This window comes from Platichthys flesus, chromosome 12, assembly GCF_949316205.1.
Source record: "Platichthys flesus chromosome 12, fPlaFle2.1, whole genome shotgun sequence".
NCBI lineage: Eukaryota > Metazoa > Chordata > Actinopteri > Pleuronectiformes > Pleuronectidae > Platichthys > Platichthys flesus.
In genome coordinates, this window is record NC_084956.1 from 17,353,070 (window position 1) to 17,372,892 (window position 19,823).

Genomic DNA, 19,823 nt, shown 5'->3' on the forward strand with positions numbered 1-19,823 from the left:
CGATCTGTTCTGCATTCTTAAAAGCTCTATATGACTGTTTATTTGAATTTGAGTTTTACTGTAAAGCACTTTAAGTTGTCCATGAGCCTGGAAGAACACCACATAATCTGTTCACCATTTTAGATTTGAACTCATATCACCTCCACAAAAATACCTAAATATAATTTTTCGCTTTAGTTCAACCATTACCAGATAAAGAAGCAAAATGAAAAAGAATGGACATTTAAAGAATCTGCAATCGTGGTTAACCTGGAGCATTGCAGGACCCTATGGGTCTGGGACCCCAAGGCTGTATGTCATGACTTGTTTATAATAAAAGTAATAATAATAATAATACACTTTATTTATAAAGTTCTTAGTAAAAAAAAACAAAACAGACATATAATTGGACAGAAAGGATTTTTCTAAATCAGGGGCCATTAAGGGGTTAAAATTTAGATATGGGGGCCAATTATGTGTCCAACATCCGTGCAAAATTCCTGATTCATCCTGATCACATCTTTCCTTGTTTACATCATTGACAATATTAATACAATTTTTCCTTGATCAAGCACATGGTGCACTTTAAAAAAGTTTGGAAAATAATCATTCCTGACATATTGTCACATTTATTGTTGTTGACTAGTTTTCCTATTTTGTAACACTGAGGACAGGACAGGGGAACTTCAGGTTTGAGCTAGGGCCGGTTCCCCCCCGGCCCTGTGTGCCCCCCTGATGTAGACAAATCCTCGATCCGTCCCTGGTGCACTGCACATGTGCAGGACAGGTGAGTGTGTGAATAAGACATGAATGAGTGAGGCTTTAATGAGGTGTGTTGGACCGGTCCAACCCAAACAGGCTGAGGCAGCATGTTTAATGTCCAAAGGTCCTCGGTGGGCCAGTAACTGGTGTGCAGAGCTCAGCTACCCCAGGACTCGGATCATGGACACTCTGCAAACTGCACGGCTCCAGTCGAGGCGGGGCGAAGTGTGTCGACAGAGAAGTTTCCCTAAGAGCCGCTGGGAGCCTCTGAGTCTCTACCACATTCTCGCCAACATGCCTCGAGCATGACAGCAAACTGGTTTCGCTGGTGACGACGGGGGAAAAGGCGGCGTAACACCACCGACATTTTCGACAAGTCCCCCGATGGACTCGAGGGGCGACGCAACCGCGAAGGAAAAGTAAAACATGGAGGAAGAGACCAGATGAGATGACGGGTTTGAAGTTTCAGGGAGGAGAAGATTGACGGATCCACGTTATCACTGAGGTGAGTCAGTGTGCTCTGAATGTAAAGGTGAGGGTGGGGGGGACGTGTAACATATGGATCCACGCATAGCCGCGTTACAGCTCTGTGACGTGACACATCTGTTGAAACAAGTCAGTTACAAAATCCTGCGCTAACTCTTCTATCCTGTACCTAAACTATTCCGTGTGTAGTTTACTCTGTGAATCCTTTCTTCCTGTTGTTCTTTTTTTTTTCGTGTGTTTGCTTTGGAGCGGGGTCGTTTACTTTGGCCCTTCGCATTTCTGTGGCTTTACGTGAACTTGCAAATCCAGGCTTTGGTAGGTTTGGTTGAAAAGCAGGAGCCGCACCCATGATCATCTGTCCTGTGGTCAGATTCCTGTGCTTCTCCCCGAGCTGCTTATGCGAGTCTGATCAAGCGATACTGGCTCTGGAATCTGCAGATCTGAGATCAGGATGTGCTCAAACTACTGACTTTTTAACGAGGCTGAGCAGCAGAATTTCCGATGTTGACATTGTATCTCCATTTGGCTAAAGCATTCAAATACACATTAGATAGTCAAACTGATTCTCCAACCACTGCAGTCATGTATTTTGTTGCTTTTGTTAACTTTAAATCATTGGTCTTTCCACCATAGATTTGAGCAAAGTGACAACATGATGTGTCACCATGAAATGTCTTCTCAAAGAAAATAAACAATGACATTTAATTTAGGGCCAGTGCTCAATTATTGACTATTTTCTCTCCTGATTAGTATTTTGGTTCATAAAGTGTCAGAAACTTCCCATAGTTAGTTCCCAGAGCTCAAGGTGCCGTCCTCAAATGTAATCTGACCCTCTTATTGAATTCTTATTCAACCCTGTAGCTGATGATCAGACGTTTGCTGAATGATGATGATTTCAGCTCTAATTGAGTTCAACACTGTCCAGCTGATACAAATGTGTGGTGTGGAAAGGATTTATTCTATATTCAATAAGACTCAGTAGAGCACATTGCTCCTCCAAGGCCCAACAGTTCCCTTATGAATTTAGATTTTGTTTAAACATCTCAAATCCTCAGATTTCAGATTTTTATTTGGATCTGCACCAAATGTCACACAGATTTTTTTTTCTGTCATATGTCACAATGTTTTAGAAAGTCAATCGATCAATCAATCAAATTTTATTTGTATAGCCCATATTCACAAATCACAATTCGTCTCATAGGGCTTTAGCATTGGTGTGACATCCTCTGTCCTTAACCCTCAGCAAGAATAAGGAAAAACGACTAAAAACCCTTTTAACAGGGTAAAAATACATAGAAACCTCAGAGAGAGCCACATGTGAGGGAGCCCTCTCCAAGGACGGACAGAAGTGCAATAGATCTCAGGTGTAGGAAGACCTCATCAAAATGAAGTTTTTAGCAGCATTGATGAGGGTAAACATTTTGAAGGATAACTTCAATACTATATGTCAAGCAGTCCTGCTGCAATCATAGTCTATGGTCAGCAGTCAGAAAGATCATGATCCACCATCCAGATCGGATGCCCCAATAGTCCACAGTCATTGTCCACTGCCGCTTATTAGGATCCATCATCAGGCGCCGCCTCGGTCGTGGTCCACCACCATTATATGATGCCAACGCAACACAGGATCCAGCATTACCACTACGATCAGCCCGCACGATATAGAATCCGCCGTACTGGATCCACCCTTGCGACCTTTCAATGTGAAAATAAATCCCATGGTATGCCGTCGATGTCCCAACAATCCAAAGTTTCGTGGAAATCTATCCAGTTGTTTTTGTGTTATCTAGTTTAAAAACAAACCAACTAACAAAAGCAAGTGAACAAAACAACCTTGTTGGCCGAGATAATTCATTCCCTGTGTCTCCTCTCTCCCTTTCCAGTCTACAGTATGGCACGACGTTCTCAGTGTTCCTCTTCAGGGGATAACCCCCTGGACCCCAACTACCTCCCTCCTCACTATCGGGAAGAGTACCGCCTAGCTATCGACGCACTGGTTGAGGAGGATTTGGAAGGTTACTATAAGTTCCTCCAGTTTGCCGATGTGGTGGACTTCCTGTCCACACCTGAGATTCAGTACATCCAGGACTCTGTTCAGGTCCCTCATCAGAGCCACCACCCTGAACAACACTTTCTGGAGACTGGGGAAGATGGCTCCTCAGACACTTACTGGCCGATCCACTCGGACCTGGACGTCCCGGGTCTGGACCTCGGCTGGCCTCAGTTGCATCACTTCGTCGGGCCCACAGAGATCACCACACTGGTCAGCCCCCCTGAGCCTGACATGCCGAGCATCAAGGAGCAAGCCCGGCGACTCATCAAGAACGCTCAGCAGGTCGATGCTCACTTCCTCTAAGAGACCCATTCATGCCAAACCGACTGAGTCATCCAGTTTTGTTTTCACACTGGTTTTGTTTGTGGTTTTGTCTTCTCAGGTCATTGCCGTGGTGATGGACATATTTACGGATGTTGACATATTTGCGGATATTCTCAACGCTGCCATGAGGAATGTTGCCGTCTATATCATTTTAGATGAGCAGAATACACACCACTTCGTCAACATGGTGACCAACTGCAGGGTCGATCTGCAGAGCCTTCAAGTGAGTCTTTGACTAGCAGATAAAAACACAAAATATGCTTCTGTACATTGAGCTACTAAACTATATGTCTATTGATATTCTATATTTCTTTTCTTATAAACAAATTCAATGAAAAGTAAAAAAACAAAACATGAATGGACTGATCCTACTACTAACAAGTATTGTGTGTTTCTTATGTCTGCTATTGTTTGTTCCTCTGTGTGATAAAGCTAAAAAAACAACTGCTCCACTGGCTTTCACTGTGACGAACAAGTCTGTGACATTCTAGTCACAGACATTTGCATGTTCACCGAGTTGTTGCTGTAAACATTCACTTGAGCACCAAATACATAGTTTGAAAAACATTAGCCTAAACCTATAGTGCCCAAAGGTTTTGGGAAGTAAAATCATATATTTGCGGCCTGTTTTTCCTACATGATAAACTGTCTCTGTCTCTGTCAGGAATGTGGAAGTCACACATAGCTGAAACATGGCTGCTTTTGGGCTTTTCGTGCGTCTGTTTACTGAGTGCAAGTTAAATATAGAACTTGACTTATTTTAACTCTTGCTGCTTTTTCTCCACTCATGACAAAGGCATACAGAAGGTTCACATCAGCTCAAACTGACTTGACTATTAGAAATTGATTACACAATTTTGACGGACAATTATTGAGCAAACTACAGTGATGTAAAATTTGTACACATTCATGTTAGGTCAGGCAATTTGAATCTTACATATTATATATCGTCACAAGGACATTTTATGTTTTGTCAGTTGCTGCATGTTTGCTTTCACTTTGTGGACTTTGTGACTCTTGGTTATGCCTGTAGCATTAATGTTGAGTTGATTTAACCATATACGTTTCTGCGTTCCTGCTTTACATCACCTTCATGTTACATAATATCTATTGTCCCTCGAACAGATGAATAGAAATCACAGTAGCTGCATATGACTGTAAAAGAGAAGTTGAAATGCAGCCATTTTCTATCTCCTGATCTCAAAGGCTGGGCTAATGCAATGCTGCCACCTAGCTCGAATTGCAATAATAACACCCAACGCCACTAGATGTGCTATTTCGTCTCAATATGCGTCATGATTGTGTGATTTCATGTGTGTGTTGCAGTTTCTACGTGTGAGAACAGTGTCCGGCGTCACCTATCAATGTCGCTCGGGGAAAACTTTCAAAGGTCAGATGATGAACCGCTTCCTGTTGACAGACTGCAGGGCTGTGCTGAGTGGAAACTACAGGTGAAGATATTAAAAGTTGTCACAGAAAGCCACACCTGTCGAATTTGACACACACATTTGTAAAAAAAAAAAATGGATTTACTTAATTGACATCTGTTTGTTTTACAAAACTGGATTCAAGTGCTTCTATTAATTCCCACTTATTGTTTTTGTCCAGCTTCATGTGGTCTTTTGAGAAGCTCCACCGCTCTATGGCGCACCTTTTCTTAGGAAAGCTGGTATCGACCTTCGATGAAGAGTTTCGGATTCTGTTTGCGCAGTCTCAGCCGCTCATGCTTGAAAAAATGCATGCTCCAATGGAAGACTTTGGCTCACAAAAGAGGCAACACCTAAGTGAAAGAACTGCACTGTACAGAGAGCCAAGGAAATTTCTACCACTGGACTCCGGTCATCCAGAGGAACGGACGAAACACTCCTTCGATGATCGGATGGACCAGGACTGGAGATTGATGCCGCTCAAAAGACAGGAAGCCCCGCAGGGCCCTTCAGATATGTACGGTAGATATTCTCCCCAGCAACCTCGCATGGAGCAGCCTTATGATCAGGGCCCCTCCAGGATAACAATGCTTGATAATCCTGCTTTCAAACGTCACAGTTACGCTGAAGGGGTTCAGGGTCGTTTCTCTAACACGTTCCTGCAGCAACAGGGAGTGCAGGAGCCTGAGAACCAGGGAAGGCCGTTTCACAGGGGGCAGCAACACTACCAAGCGCCTGTACCAGCACCAGAGGCAGACTACAGTGGCTATGACAAGTTCTGGAATCAAGACTTTAATTCAACAGATCCATACTCTGAACCTGTTATTTCACAAGAGATACAACCACCTGATAGCTTTGACCCAGTGCTTAACTATTTAGCCTCCACCAGAAATTTGGACTCTGACCAGAGCTCGGATAAATTACCAACTTCAGCAGATATAAAATCACCTCACCATAGAAGACAGAGTTTAGGTCAGCCATATGCTTATCAAACGTCTCCCACTCCCTCAAACCCAACGGATCGGAAGCAGTTATCCCAGGAGCCTCACACTGTCCGCAAGGACCCCTCGGTGAAACGAGGCCTGAGAAGCTGGAGGATTAGCTCATACCTCAGTGCATGTGATAATCCGGGAGATGAGGGCCTGCCTATGGCAACACCTCAGGGACCAGACCCATTTGAAGAAACGTCAAACCCCATGCAGCAAACATCTACAGGTGTAGATTTAACATTTCCTAAAATCCCTAACGTCAGAGAGTTTAAGGTACCTACAATACCCAGGGCAAGTCAGATGCCAAGTTATGTCAAAGCCACTATGCGAGAGAAGCCCAAAAATGTGCCCGATGAACCTCCTGCAGTGGCAGCAGAAACCAAAACCACACCAACATCTTCAGAGTCATCGTCCACAGCAGAAGTGGAAAAGGCAGAGGAAGTGGAACTGAAAGAGCCCAAACCAACCCCTCTTCTAAGGGAGGAGTCGTTCCGGAGAAAGTACAACGCTGCGACACCCAGGAGCTCCAGGTTACGATCCTCACTGATATTCAGCTCACTTGATCAGCAACATGTTCTTCAAGATACCAAATCCGCTCAGGGGCCACAGGATGAGGAAAGTGACAAAAAAGAAGCAGAACAGACAAAACTGCCTTTTGTTTCACAGGTTTTGGGGAAAAGACGATCTGCTGCAAGAGAACCTTTTGAATGGACCCGTTACTTACAGTCAAACACTATTGATAACCCAGACACAGAAACTACCAAGACAGAGGATGGAAACAGCAAAGTGGATGATAAAGATCCATCAAAGGTAGAAGATTCAAAGGATCTTTCAGAAAACAGTGCAGTGCTGGAGCCTCCTGAGCTGCCCAAACCTGATCTGCCAGCACAATCACCCAAATCTGTGCTCAGCACTTCCTCATATTTAGATATGAATGATCCTGATGCAAGGTTCATGTTTTTCAAAGAGCTGGCAGCAAAGCGCAAAGCAGAAAAGGCTGCAGAGGCTGAAAAGAGCAAAGAAAAAGCTCCAATGAATCCGACTGATCTAAAAAACAAGACCACTGTTAAAAAGGAGGAACCTGGTCAAATGGTTGCCCCAGAAAAGATGACTAATACGTCATCATCTGAGGATGTGTCTGAGAAAAATGTTACTGCAGATGATGCAGGGAAAACAGTATCCGCACAAGAGTGTGAGTCATCAGTCAGTCTGTTGTCAGAGGCTAATGATGGGACTAAGAAGCGGGATAGTCTTGTTGAAAATGATCCCAGCACTTTCCAAGGCTGTAAAGAGGAACAAAACGGAGTTTCTACTGATTCAAAGAAGAAAGAGCCACAAATCAGCACACCAGCATCATCTTCGTTGGATTCTGCAGAGACTGAATCTTCTCTTGAAGAGTCAAAGCTGTCAAAACCTGCTTTAACAGAGAGTAGCCTAAGTAATCAACCTACATCAACAAATGCTGCATCTGCTGATGTTTCCTCTACTTTTACCTCAAAAGAGTCCAGTTCTCTCACTCCCAGTTCAGTGGAGGTATCAGCTGCATTGGATTCTAAAACCAAGATACCTGAATCAGTACAGGTTTCACCTGATACAGTACAGGTTTCACCTGCACCACTATCCAAACAACCAGCTGGACCAGAAATCTGTCCTTCTCACCCTTCAGTTCAAAGCTCTTCCTCTGATCCCATCCTGTCAGATTCTGGTGCACGGATCCATCCAAGTCCTCCAACCTCTATCTCTGCTCCTCTTTCCACTCCAGAAGAGTCTCTATGTTCTGATGTTACCCAAGAAGACTCAAGCTCAACCCCCAAATCCAGCACATTGTCTCCAAGTTCGGATAAATTGGAAGAACTTGAATCTGTCAGCTCTTCACAAACAGTTAAAGAAACCACTGCAGAATCAACACCCTCTGAGTCTGCAGAGTCTGTTTCCCTGTTGACGTCCTCTGAGACCCCTTCAGCAGTGCATTCTGCAAATTTGGAATCGGAAATTTCTCCTGACACATGTACCACTGGTGTAGAACCAGCCACATCCTCATTAACGTCCACCCCAGAGACAAACTCTATGGAATCTGTTGCTCCCACACCTCCAGAAAGAGATTTAGGTAAATCAGAATCTGCTGCAGAGAAGACTGAGGTTCTTGCATCACCAGAGGACGTCAAATCTGATATCGCATCTCCAAGTCCTAGCCCTTTATCACCCAAGTCAGCTCTACCTAATGTATCTGATCTGAAAAGCTCCACTTCCAGCCCTGATCAAATTAAGACTATTACTCTCAACCTCCTGCCTGATACCCCATCAGAAACATGCTCTCCTGTCAAACCAGGCATCACTGCTGATGCTTCTCAGTCCACATCAAAAGCATCTCCACAAGATGCACTGACACAAGCAACCTCCCCATCTGAACTTAACCTGACAGGATCTGTCACTCCTACTCCTGTTGAAACAGCATCACCTTCGTGTCCTCTGAGTGAGTCAATTGGGGCAGTTTTGTCCCCTGAGGCTGAAAAAGCAGAAACCAACATTTCCTCATGCAGCCCCACAGACACACTATTTCTTCCCGAGCAGGTTGCGACAGACTTGAATGATTCTGCAAAAACTTCTAGCCCAACTGAGCCTACCTCGGAAATTTTAACAGAGCCAGAGCCAACAACTGAACCTGTGACTCCAGATAGCCAACCTTCAGAGCCGCCTGAACCTGCCGAAGATAGTAAATTAGACCAACAGAGGGAAATAAGCAAAGACTCAGGGTCTTTGCCCGACCCTGGTGAGAAACAACCTGAGAATGTCGAGGCCAAAAACAAAATTAATAAAGGCATAACGCAGGAGTCTGTCAGAAGTGAGAAGAAAAATGAACAATTAAGCCAAAACATCTGCCCGGAGAACACATCAACCGAAGCTGTTCCTCCGTCACAACAGTCCAAGCAGCCGAAAACCAGCCAGTCTCGCTACCACTCATCAACAGCCAACGTGCTCGCAAGCAGCAACCTCCGAGATGACACAAAGCTGCTCCTGGAGCAGATTTCTGCCAACAGTCAGAGCAGGAACGAGGCCACAAAAGAGGCTCCTGTCACCGACGACGAGAAAGAAGATGAAGCTGACAAAAATGCCAAGCGGGAGAAAGAGAGAGGGTCGCTGAGCAGACCACAGTCCAAGTCGACACAGGAGAAGGAGAAGCTGCTGGAGAGGATCCAGAGCATGAGGAAGGAGAGGAAAGTTTACAGTCGATTTGAGGTATGAATACACAGAACACCACGGGTACTCTCACCTAGTTAAATGAATTTAGATGCATCTTTGTTAAGAAATGGCTTGTCTCTGCATCTTTTCCAGATGGCCCCTTAACCGGTATCCAAGGATTGCTGAAGAGAATAAAGTAAAAAGAAGTTGAACTCATGTCAAAAAGAGACATTTTCTCATCAAAAACACAAACTTTCTAAAGGTGAAAATGATACTAAAGAAATCATTCCTGCTGCCACATGACATGTGCCAAAGGACAACTTACTGTGGGGAAGCACCAGGTTGCTACCAGTGTGAAAAGTACATGGACTGAGAATATGTGTGTGACCAAATATATTTTACTGACTGCATGGGTAAAGTGCAATGCCTGTCCTTGCCTCTTTTTTTTTTTACAGCACAGACGTATGTGTCAGCTGTTTTATTTGAGTAAATGTGATGTTTAGGTAAATTGGTGATTTTAAGTTGGTCAAACTGTAACATACTGTTGTGTATGATAGTATTGCTCTATCGTGTTAAACAAAGGATGGTGATTTTGACAAGTAGTTGTGTAAAAGGTGGGTCTGTAAACCCATATCCATGATTGGCGATTATTGTTCTGATGTAAATAAACTAACTTAAATTCTTTGTCATCTGACTCGACCCTTGAAGCAGAAAACCAGCTTAGACATGATTTACCTGCAGTGTCACATTGTACAATATGCTTTCTACAGAATATGAACTTATAGGAGGTTTAATGTCGGTCTTAAAACCTGCTTGTCCAGCCAAATCACCCAAAGTATTTGCTACATAGGAAAGTTAATAAAAATTTGTTTAGATGATTTGTGAAACAAACGTGAAACTGTGTTATATGTAAGTTTTTATTAGGTTATGTATTGTGCTGCAACCAACTCTTTTCTTGACCCAGTGATTTTTTTTTAAACGAAAAGCTCTCATACCTGAAATTCTGAAATCTGCTCAGAATTTGAACAGTATGTGGAGTACAACAGTTACACACTTGTGAGTGAGTGTGAATGATTTATGACTCCTGATTCATGATGCCTGTCCTCAGCAACATTTGTCATTTGTAAATAAAATTTCTTACAAATATGTTTTTTTTCTGGCTCCTTTATGCCTGATGTTACAAAAGTAAAGTTTTTTTTATTCATTTAAATCAGTAAAGTATCATACTGAACATACAGTATATCATGAATTTTCTTTTTCAAAGCAGATATTGTGACTTGTTCTAATAGTAGCAGTTGTTATTAGATGTTTCCATTCTATTCCACCGTCATAACAGTGACAGTGAGCAACATGCACAATACAGGGACAATGAATCCTAAATGGAATTCGGCCTCAACATCTTATTATTTACACCCATGCTTTTCTTATCATACACTTTTGTGGAAACTTGATTATTTTTGTTTGAATGTATTCCTGAACACTGCAGACATGAAAAACCTTTTCAAATTAGCCTTGGTTTGACATGATTGAAGGTAATTTACTGTGTGTATTTATGAATGTGTCCTTTTCTTGAGTTGATCTTTGGGGCTGCACATGGGACTTGTTCTTTTTATAGCAAGTTCTTCTGCCATTTCACAGATGTTCAGTACATATATGCACATATTGTTGTTGATTGCAATGAACTACATATTATAGAATCATGTGTATATTGATTACATCAGGCATACCATCATGATGACCTATCCAAAGTTACACAACCTGTGTACACTAATGTCTCATGAATGCGTCACCTCAATGACGTTTGCTCTAGCACCACCCTCAGGCTAAATGTCACTGCAACACTAATCTGTGACCGTGTTAACAAGAGCACAAAAACATTGATTGTAGATACATAAGCTTCTCATTTAGTTCCACTCTCTTTACACAACTTTGCATTATTTTAGAAATGCAAGTGTTATTTTTTCATCAATCAACCATTTTTTTTCTCAAATGAAATAAAACAGCTTCACGTGGCTGCTACCATAGACTTTAAGTTTTTTTTCATTACATCATACATGTTATGTGGGACTATTATGTGGGACTATTATGTGTTTTGAGCTGTTTGGACCCAAACAGCCACAAACAAGTTTTTCTGCAGTTTATGTAACTGATTGATTAAGACAGCCTCCATCTTAACCAAAGGAGCATTTATTAATTTATTACACAGTTTGAAACTTTTTCTGCATTTTTGTGAAATGGAGTGAATGAGAAACTCACCATCTTAACCAAAACCGTAGTTTTAGCCTGAATTCCAAGTTTTAAGTGTTTTTCAAGTTTCTATGAGCTCTAAAAGACTTGAGCAGGATATTCAAGTGTTCATTTAGGTCTCTGTAAGTATCCCTATCCCTCCATACAAAGGTCAAAGGTGAAAAACGAAAAAACATGACGAGTTGGACTGAGTGTGATGCTCACCTCCGTTTTTTAGGTCACCTTCTGCCACCACACAAGCTTGTATTATTGAAAAGATGGAGAACTTGAGCCCCTCTTCTCCTCTCTCCTGTCATAATCGTCTTTACTTTACTTAACATCAGGGGGGTTCTCTTGCAAAACACCAGCAGAGTGATTAAGCTGTCACTATGAAGGAAATTTCCCACAGTCACATGCTGCAGCACGACAGTAATGAACAATGGGCTCTTTCCTTTGCTTCATAAGAAACAGTGGGCCTCTTGTCTGGAAGTGTTGCTTTGCCTCCATCGTTCACAAATGTCTTTATAAGCTCACACTGAATTACAGTAATCTTTAAAGAGCCCGCACTGCCTGGAAGTTCCTCACGACTGAAATCTACAGTTTTAAAGAGTAGTTTTAGTTTTTCTACTGGTTTTCATTTATTTGGTTGTTTGTTGGGGACCAGTATAAGTTTATGTTAGAATGTCTTCAACCCTGAGGAGAGTGTATCACATCACTGCGTTCAGCTGGTACGCTTTTGTTGTGAAGACCCTAGCTGCCAAGGATGGAGAGGACTTACCAGCAGGGATCTTTGTTTATGGAGGACCTTGGAAATACCTCACGTTTTTGAATTTGGTGAGTACGATACCTCTATTACCTAGTAATACATCTTCTGAATATATATTGCAAATATAAACTAGAGAGACTCTCAGTAGAGTGTATACCTTCGCTGAGACCCAGCAGTCCCCTTGTGAAACCACATTTAAATTCAATAGATATGATTTTTATTTGTATATGCACCAAATTGCACACACTCATACATAAATATATATATGACCCCATAATGTGCATGATTTTTTCCAACATCCATGAATTACTCTCTGAGAAAAATGTGGAAAAAGGTTCTTCTGACCCATACCATATCCACAACTTTTGTGGAAATCTGTTTTATAGTTTTTTTGATATCCTTGTTGATTAACTGACAGACAAACAAACAAGCAGTAGAAAACTACAACCTCCCTGACTGAGGTAAAAAGGATGATGAACAGTAATAATCTTGATTATATTCCAGTTATTGCAGATGTGTTTCTTTGGCCTGGCAGCAGTGAACGATCTACAGCCTGGTAAAAAGTCTGAGAATGCTCTGAGCAGATGTAAAGACATCCTGTTCTCTGTGTTTGCATTCCCTGTAGGCATGGTGAGAAATACAGTTCAGAAAATATAACATTTAAAAACAAAATTGTAATCATAATTTTGCAATAACTCTCTCTTCTATGCATTTGTTTAGTTTGTTGTTCTGCTTTTCTGGACGATCTTTGCCTATGACAGAGAGTTAGTCTACCCTGCTACTATTGACACCTTCTTCCCCCCCTGGATAAACCATGCTATGGTCAGTAAACTCTCTTTCTTTGTAATTTAGATATTATTGTATGTGATATAATATATATAGTCATGAAGACACCATGAGTTGTTCCACCACTTTTTTCTCAGCATACGTTTGTCCTGCCTGTTTTACTTGGAGAAGTGATACTGCAGCCACACATCTACCCACAGAGGAAACACGCGCTGGCAGCGTTAGGAGGAGTGGGCTTGGCTTACTTATCTTGGTGAGAGATGACTCAGCATGTACAGCAAAATCATGATGAGAAGTTCCATACTATAATTGGTATTTAAGTAGCACAAAAATAACTACAAAATTCCTTTGTCTGACTCTAAAAGCACAACACTGTCTCAGGGTGTCGTGTTCGAGTTACTACTATGGATTGTCTAGACCATAGACTGTAAATACAGATGGACAGCATGACTTATCCCCATCCTCCCAAGGCACAAAACGTATATATCTACTATATGGATGCCAATATTGACCTATTTCCCGACTTTGTGCAGCACTGATAGTGGAGGATATTGATGCCCTGCCAATACACGTGCTTGACCAATCATGAGTCAGTCTGTCTGTCATGCCATTTCATCCCATGATTATAGCATCAAATAATGAATTAAGAACAAACTAAGCTGAAAATGCTTGAACATACATCAGTGTGATGAGAACCACCAAAAATACGGAATGCCAATTTTGAGAAAATTCTGTTTGACGTATTATTTAACACATTTTAGTTTGGTCCATGTCCCATCCTCTAAAATTGAGGAGGCAGTGTTTATATGTATAATGCAGCCAAGCACAAGGGGGCATTCAAGCTTATTTGGCTCCACTTTTGGTCAGCGGTCATGTTTTCCATCTTTATATATAGTTCAAAACACAAATAGTTTGAGGCTGATAACATGGAACCTCTGTTCATTCTGTTTCACAAACTGTGACTCTGCTTGTTGATCTCCACCCGTCTCATGCAGCAAACAGTAAAAACACTGTTGGATGATGGTAAGTTTTTTTTTATTGATTTTCTGACGTAATCATCAGTGTAAACGGGTGAAAACTCTGCCGGTGAATAGTTGCACATGACAGAACAACACATGCTCCGGGAAGACAAGATAGTACTAGCTGATCTGACAGATGAGGTGATGCCAGGAAACCTTCTTCCTCTTTTTTTAACCCCTCCATCTCTCTCTCTCTCTCTGAAAACGTTCTGCAGGATTATATGGGTGTACTTGTCTGTAGGGATTTGGGTGTATCCCCTCCTCGGCCACTTCAGCACATCTGGACTGGTGGGCTTCTTCTTCTTTAACATGTCTGTGGTGACCCTGCTCTACTTGCTTGGGGACAAGCTCAACAGCTACGTGTGGAGTAAGTGACATTGACCAGTTAAATGGAGACAAATACTTTGTTTATATAGTAAACTTGCATCTAATCCGTCTATCTGTCTGTCTGCTCTGTCTGTCCGTCCTTCTCTCCAGGTAAGCACATGAACAAAATGGCAGCAAAAACAAAGTAACTTTCTGCAGGATGTAAATGTTTAAATATAGAATAAATCCTCCAAAGCAAGAACATACTTTTACTTTTGAGCAAAGAATTGACAAATTCTTGCTCTTACAAATAAAGAGTTGAATATATAAAACAATAACAAACACCATTGTTCAGTTTATTACTCTCATCTGTTGGTCTGGTGTGACCAGTGGTGGCTTATGTGAGCCAATCTAAATAGATAGTATAATACATATTCACTGGCTTTATGACTCTTCCCATTGTGTTACATTAGTTTCGAACCAGTAGTTCAACATTTAGATGTGACTGCCAATTGTAGCTAGGGTAAGATAGTCTTATTCTTACTGTTGTGCAACTGCTTTCAACAGTTCTGATGTAATGTAACCAGCAGTATTTATCATTGCAAAGTATTCCTGAATAATGTAATTCAAACATGAAAACAGGCCCATTAAAGCAAGTGCCACCGACAAAAGAATTTTAGATTTAAAAAAAAAAAAAAAATGTGATAAATATAAAGTGTCAGAAGCTCTTTCCACATCCAGGTTTTAGTGAGGCAATAAACCAGCAGTGATGATCCAGCATCAGTGTTATCACCCCACTATGCAATGAGCAGGATATTCAGAATTGATTACCAATGCAACGTTTGACCTGAATAGAGTGCATGCTCATCATTAATCGTGAAACATCTGCGAGAATCGCTTGACTTGCGGTATAATCCATCACCCAATGCTGAACAGCCTTGATACAATGTCATCCCAAGTCCACTGAGATCTCCAGGAACAGTTGTGTCCCACTCTCTCTCTGTCTTTTTTCATTTCTTTCCTTGAGCTGAGATCAGCCAACACGCAAGTCTCTGTAGCCTTTAAGATGGTGGAGATAGTTGGGGTCGGCATCCACCAATCCAAGGGAGAGGATCTTGGCCAACAAATGCACGTCCTCTTCACTCAGATCCTTCTGTTAATAAATTGAACTAGAAGTCAGATATTTATCGGATTTCATAAAAGTTATAAGTGAGTACAGAATTTAACTGTATATGATCACTGACCTTCTTGTTGTTGTTGTTGTTGTTGGTTACCTCAAGCAGCTGTGTTTTTTTAGGTTTATTTCCCTGCGGAACATAATGAGTCATTTAACTTTGTTTCAGTCTTCCCGTCAGTGCTCACTTCCTTTAGCAGGTGCACTGCCATCTTGTTTGACTCTGTTTCCTCATGGCTGATTTATGTCTAAATATTCATCTAAATGACATTTTAGAACAGAACATCTGCCATCGTGTATAAGATAACCACTGTGAATGTCAACTCACGTCTTTAAGTCCTTTTGAAAAGCACATTATGACTAAGAGAAGGCCAGCAACGATCTGCGAATTCAGAAACACACAGTCAGTCACAGTCCTCATTACACGACCACTTAACTCATCCTCTGCTAAAAAACTGAAATGATACATATGAAGGTGTGATTAACTTACGCCGAGTAAGTGCAGCATGTTTGTTCGTCTTCGCTCTGTCCTCCTGCTCATGTGCTTGTTTTTCACTTTATGTGCCCCAATTGTGCTCCTCCTGCTCTGACACTGTCGCGGGGGAAACCACCCATGAAGAACCAGCACAACAGGTCACACCACATTTTCAGGAAGCGCCTAGTCTGAAAGGTGCTAATCATGAGACCAAGGACACGTAAATCTCTGCGTAAGATGGGCTGATGTTGTGAAAGATGACGGGTCCCTTTCAGTGTTTACGCAGTTTAGACTATGTCTCTATTGTCACCTTTAAATAACAACAAAAGAGAAGAGTTGTAACTGGCCCATTACCTATGATGCAGCATTGAGAAGATACTAAAAATAAATAAATCCCCGCCTGTGATTATGACGTGTATTTGATTTTTAAAGACTTTCTTCTTTACCGCTTGCTCTGTTTTTATCTTATATGTCAAATGTCTTTGAGCATTGTTTAAAGTGTTAGTGTTAAATAAAATAATATTATTATTTATCCTTTTGAAATAGAAAACAACAAACCCACTCTCTGCTTTGGCATTCCATTCTGGACAATATTCACATTTTTTGTCTTCCTGACATTGTTTTGTCAATCTAATAAATAAAATAAAATGCGTTATTTAGTATTGCTGAGGATTAATACAGATTATACATGCAAACAGTATAACCAAAATGTGCCATTTAATATATGTTTTCATCAAATAAATACCATCAATTCTTTTGCATCCTGCCTGTGCATTTAAGAAGAAATATGCTAATAGTTTTGATAGTTTGTCTACTTTGCACATTCAGATTTTTCAAACAAAATATGATTATGTTATAAAAGAGAGTATATCATACATTGCAATGTTATAAACAAGCCAACAGTTTAAAAAGTGTTTCAGTCTGGATCTACCTTGAACTGCTACAGGCCAGGTACATTTATAAATAATATATTTTATGATTTATAATCCCCCAAAGCCATGTTCTCAGCATTAAGATTACTGTGATTTGTTACTAGTATATCTTGTTTAAATGGTTTTAGTTGTGGTATATTTTTATTTTATGTATCTGTAGTAAAGGATGTGAATAAGTTTCTCCACTTGCTGATGTTGTGGAAGGGACATGATTCACTGTGACGTAGTTTTGCCAACCTACCACAGAGGGTGCGGTTTTGTTAAGCACACATGAGTGAGGGAGTTAACTTTATCAAATTCACTACAGGGGGACAGAAGTTTGTATATTTACCACTGACACAGGTTGACTAGTGGGCTCTGAAAAGACCAAAGAAGTTCCAGTCTTTTCATCTTTTATTATTCATTAACATTAAGCCTTACCTTGTATATTTCCACATCAATGATTCAAATACACCTATTATGAAGCTTCATTTAAAAAATTACTAAATCTTGTGTTATCATGTTTCTTTTCATGTAGAAAAAATAAAGTAAACAGTAGAAATACAGGCAATTTATATTTATTAAAAATGTTATACTAAGCCAAAAGGCACAATTTATTAATAACAATAACATGCTCACTCACTCACACATGCACACAACAGTGTTTCCCATAGGATTTGTAGAGATCATGGTGGATAGACCCTGGACCCTCTTGGAAGAGGATATAGTACATTTTTAAAGTAAAGATGCATCAATCTGGTTCACTTTGAGAGACAAATTAAGAGGCTAGATTGAAATTAATATGGCAGTCAGAATCTATCAGAATCTACTTGTGGTGTGAGTCCAACCCTCCTCCTTTATTCGGGCTTGGGACCAGCTAAATGATCCAAAAGAGACACTCTGGCAGAGCAAGTTTTTTTTCATAAGTTTTTTTTTTTTTTAGGGTCCTGAAAGGGTTCAGTTTCACCACGTTCCACACTAGAGGTCTGGAAATGTCTCGATTCTTAGATGCATCACGATGTGGACTTAGCATCGATGAAGAGACTGAACTCAATGACTCATGTTTTCCAGGGACAGTGAAGATACATTGACACTTACATCCCGCTCTGTAAGCCAGATCAGCGGTATGGGGTGCCGTTTGTAAAGCAGTTCACCCTGAAAATAACAGCAACATTTTGTCAGATTTAGCTTCAAACCATGTTTTAAAAAACTGGTGTGAAGTTTTGAGAGTCACTTTTTTGCACATTTACAATAATTTTTGTCAACTTAGAGATATTTTAAATATTTAAATCCAAATGTTAAATGTTACACTTAAATGTTAAATCTAAATCTAAATCTAACCCTAAATGTTAAATATAAATTTAAATCTAAATCTAAATCTAAATGTGAAATCTAAATGTTTAATCTAAATCTAAATGTTTCGGGTGAAACTAAATATTTAACTAATATGCAAATTCAAATGCCGGTAACAGGAAGTAACAAAATAAAAGCTTTATCCGGGGAAATGGACTCTTGGACATGGATTATCGATTTAGATTTAGCATTTAGACAGCTCTGTGGGAGATTATCACCTTGAATATTATTTCAGGCTTTTTAACAAGGAGCCGGCCACTAGTGGCCATCCAGAGAACTGCAGCTTATCCAGGATGTTGCCCAATAGTTTAAAGGCAGGTTTAATGCCTTTATTCGAAATGAGTGATGCTCAGGTCCTATAATGTGCTATGATGTTCCTTCCTTTAGTTGTCATCCCTCCTCTCTAACCTTGCTGGACATCTCCTCAAAACCCACAATTTTGCTACAGAGCCGAGACAGACGCATCATCAGGTAATTTACCCAACTGTATGTTCCCTCCTGCTTCTCTTCTTCCACCATCATCATCATAATAGTTTGCTGGTACCTGCTTACAAAAAAGGCTTCACCAGGGGCCTAAAGTCTCGGATTTGAAACACTGATCCACAAATTATTCCCTGGTTATTGGTAAAACTTTAAAAAAAATCCTATCCCACAATGTCAAAAGACAGTGACAAAAAAAATCCCTGGATCCACCCCTTTGTCTGTGTAACCCTACATTTTCCCAGTGTAAGAAGACAAAGATATAAGGGACTGACTTTAGTTATTGATGAGAATTTTACTATGATAATTATTGATATTGTTTTATTGCCTAGCTCCCTGTTCTATTTGCAAACTTTGGCTCTGATCATTGTCCACTTAAGTCCAAGGGCTGAGTGATGTATCAAGAAACGACACAGCACAGGCTTTGGCCCTTATGTCTTTAATGGCGTCTTCAACGTCTATTACATCTCTTCTGCATCCTGATTTGTATATATGTTTTTCATGTTAGAAACGTCATCAACATTTCTACACATTTCCTCTGGAACCGGTTTGAAAAGTTCCAGACAGTGACAGTAGCAACTGACACAGACATTTAAGTTCTCATGTACATGTCTGAAAGCAGCTAGATCTGCATATGGTGTCAGTGTCGTTGGTTACACTAAATGTTTCAATGATTGTTTCAAGCCTGATTTATCTGACTTAAGTGAGACGCCGGATCTTTCCCGAAACGTCTTTTAGTTTTGGTTTCAACTCTGTCCATAGGTTTGATTCCTTGGTCCAAAGAATAGACGGATCCTCACCAACTTCTGATAAATCTGCAGAAGGCCGAAGACATTATCCAACAGCGTTTCGTTGAAAAGTTCATTGACCAAATCTTCAAACTCAAGATGCGAACGGCAGACATCATGCATGACTGCGTGGTCAGGCTGCTGAACCACCAAGATGAAGAGTCTATAGAGTTTCTCTGCAGCCTGCTCACCACCATGGGCAAGGTCCTTGACCTAGAGGAGGCCAAGGTGAGCTGGAAGTAGTACCTTTGACATAAATCTTAAATTTCTTTTATTACGGTCTTAGAAAAGGCCTGAAGGGCTACAGATTGAAAGCTTCGAATATAATCTAGAGGTTAA

General features: G+C 40.8%; 2 protein-coding genes across 2 annotated transcripts; both read left to right on the forward strand.

Annotated features, from left to right (window-relative positions):
- Nucleotides 1–908: 908 nt before the first annotated feature.
- On the forward strand, nt 909–10,346 carry fam83ha (family with sequence similarity 83 member Ha). The gene is made up of 6 exons (XM_062401248.1): nt 909–1,246; nt 3,111–3,562; nt 3,663–3,827; nt 4,931–5,055; nt 5,213–9,257; nt 9,354–10,346. The coding sequence occupies exons 2-6, from the start codon at nt 3,119–3,121 to the stop codon at nt 9,363–9,365; spliced, it is 4,791 nt and encodes a 1,596-aa protein (XP_062257232.1). The 5' UTR covers nt 909–1,246; nt 3,111–3,118; the 3' UTR covers nt 9,366–10,346.
- Nucleotides 10,347–12,011: 1,665 nt separating this feature from the next.
- LOC133965888 (androgen-dependent TFPI-regulating protein) lies at nt 12,012–14,581 on the forward strand. Its single transcript, XM_062400477.1, has 6 exons — nt 12,012–12,260; nt 12,697–12,822; nt 12,913–13,014; nt 13,116–13,231; nt 14,213–14,364; nt 14,475–14,581. The coding sequence occupies exons 1-6, from the start codon at nt 12,108–12,110 to the stop codon at nt 14,510–14,512; spliced, it is 687 nt and encodes a 228-aa protein (XP_062256461.1). The 5' UTR covers nt 12,012–12,107; the 3' UTR covers nt 14,513–14,581.
- The last annotated feature ends 5,242 nt before the right edge of the window (nt 14,582–19,823 follow it).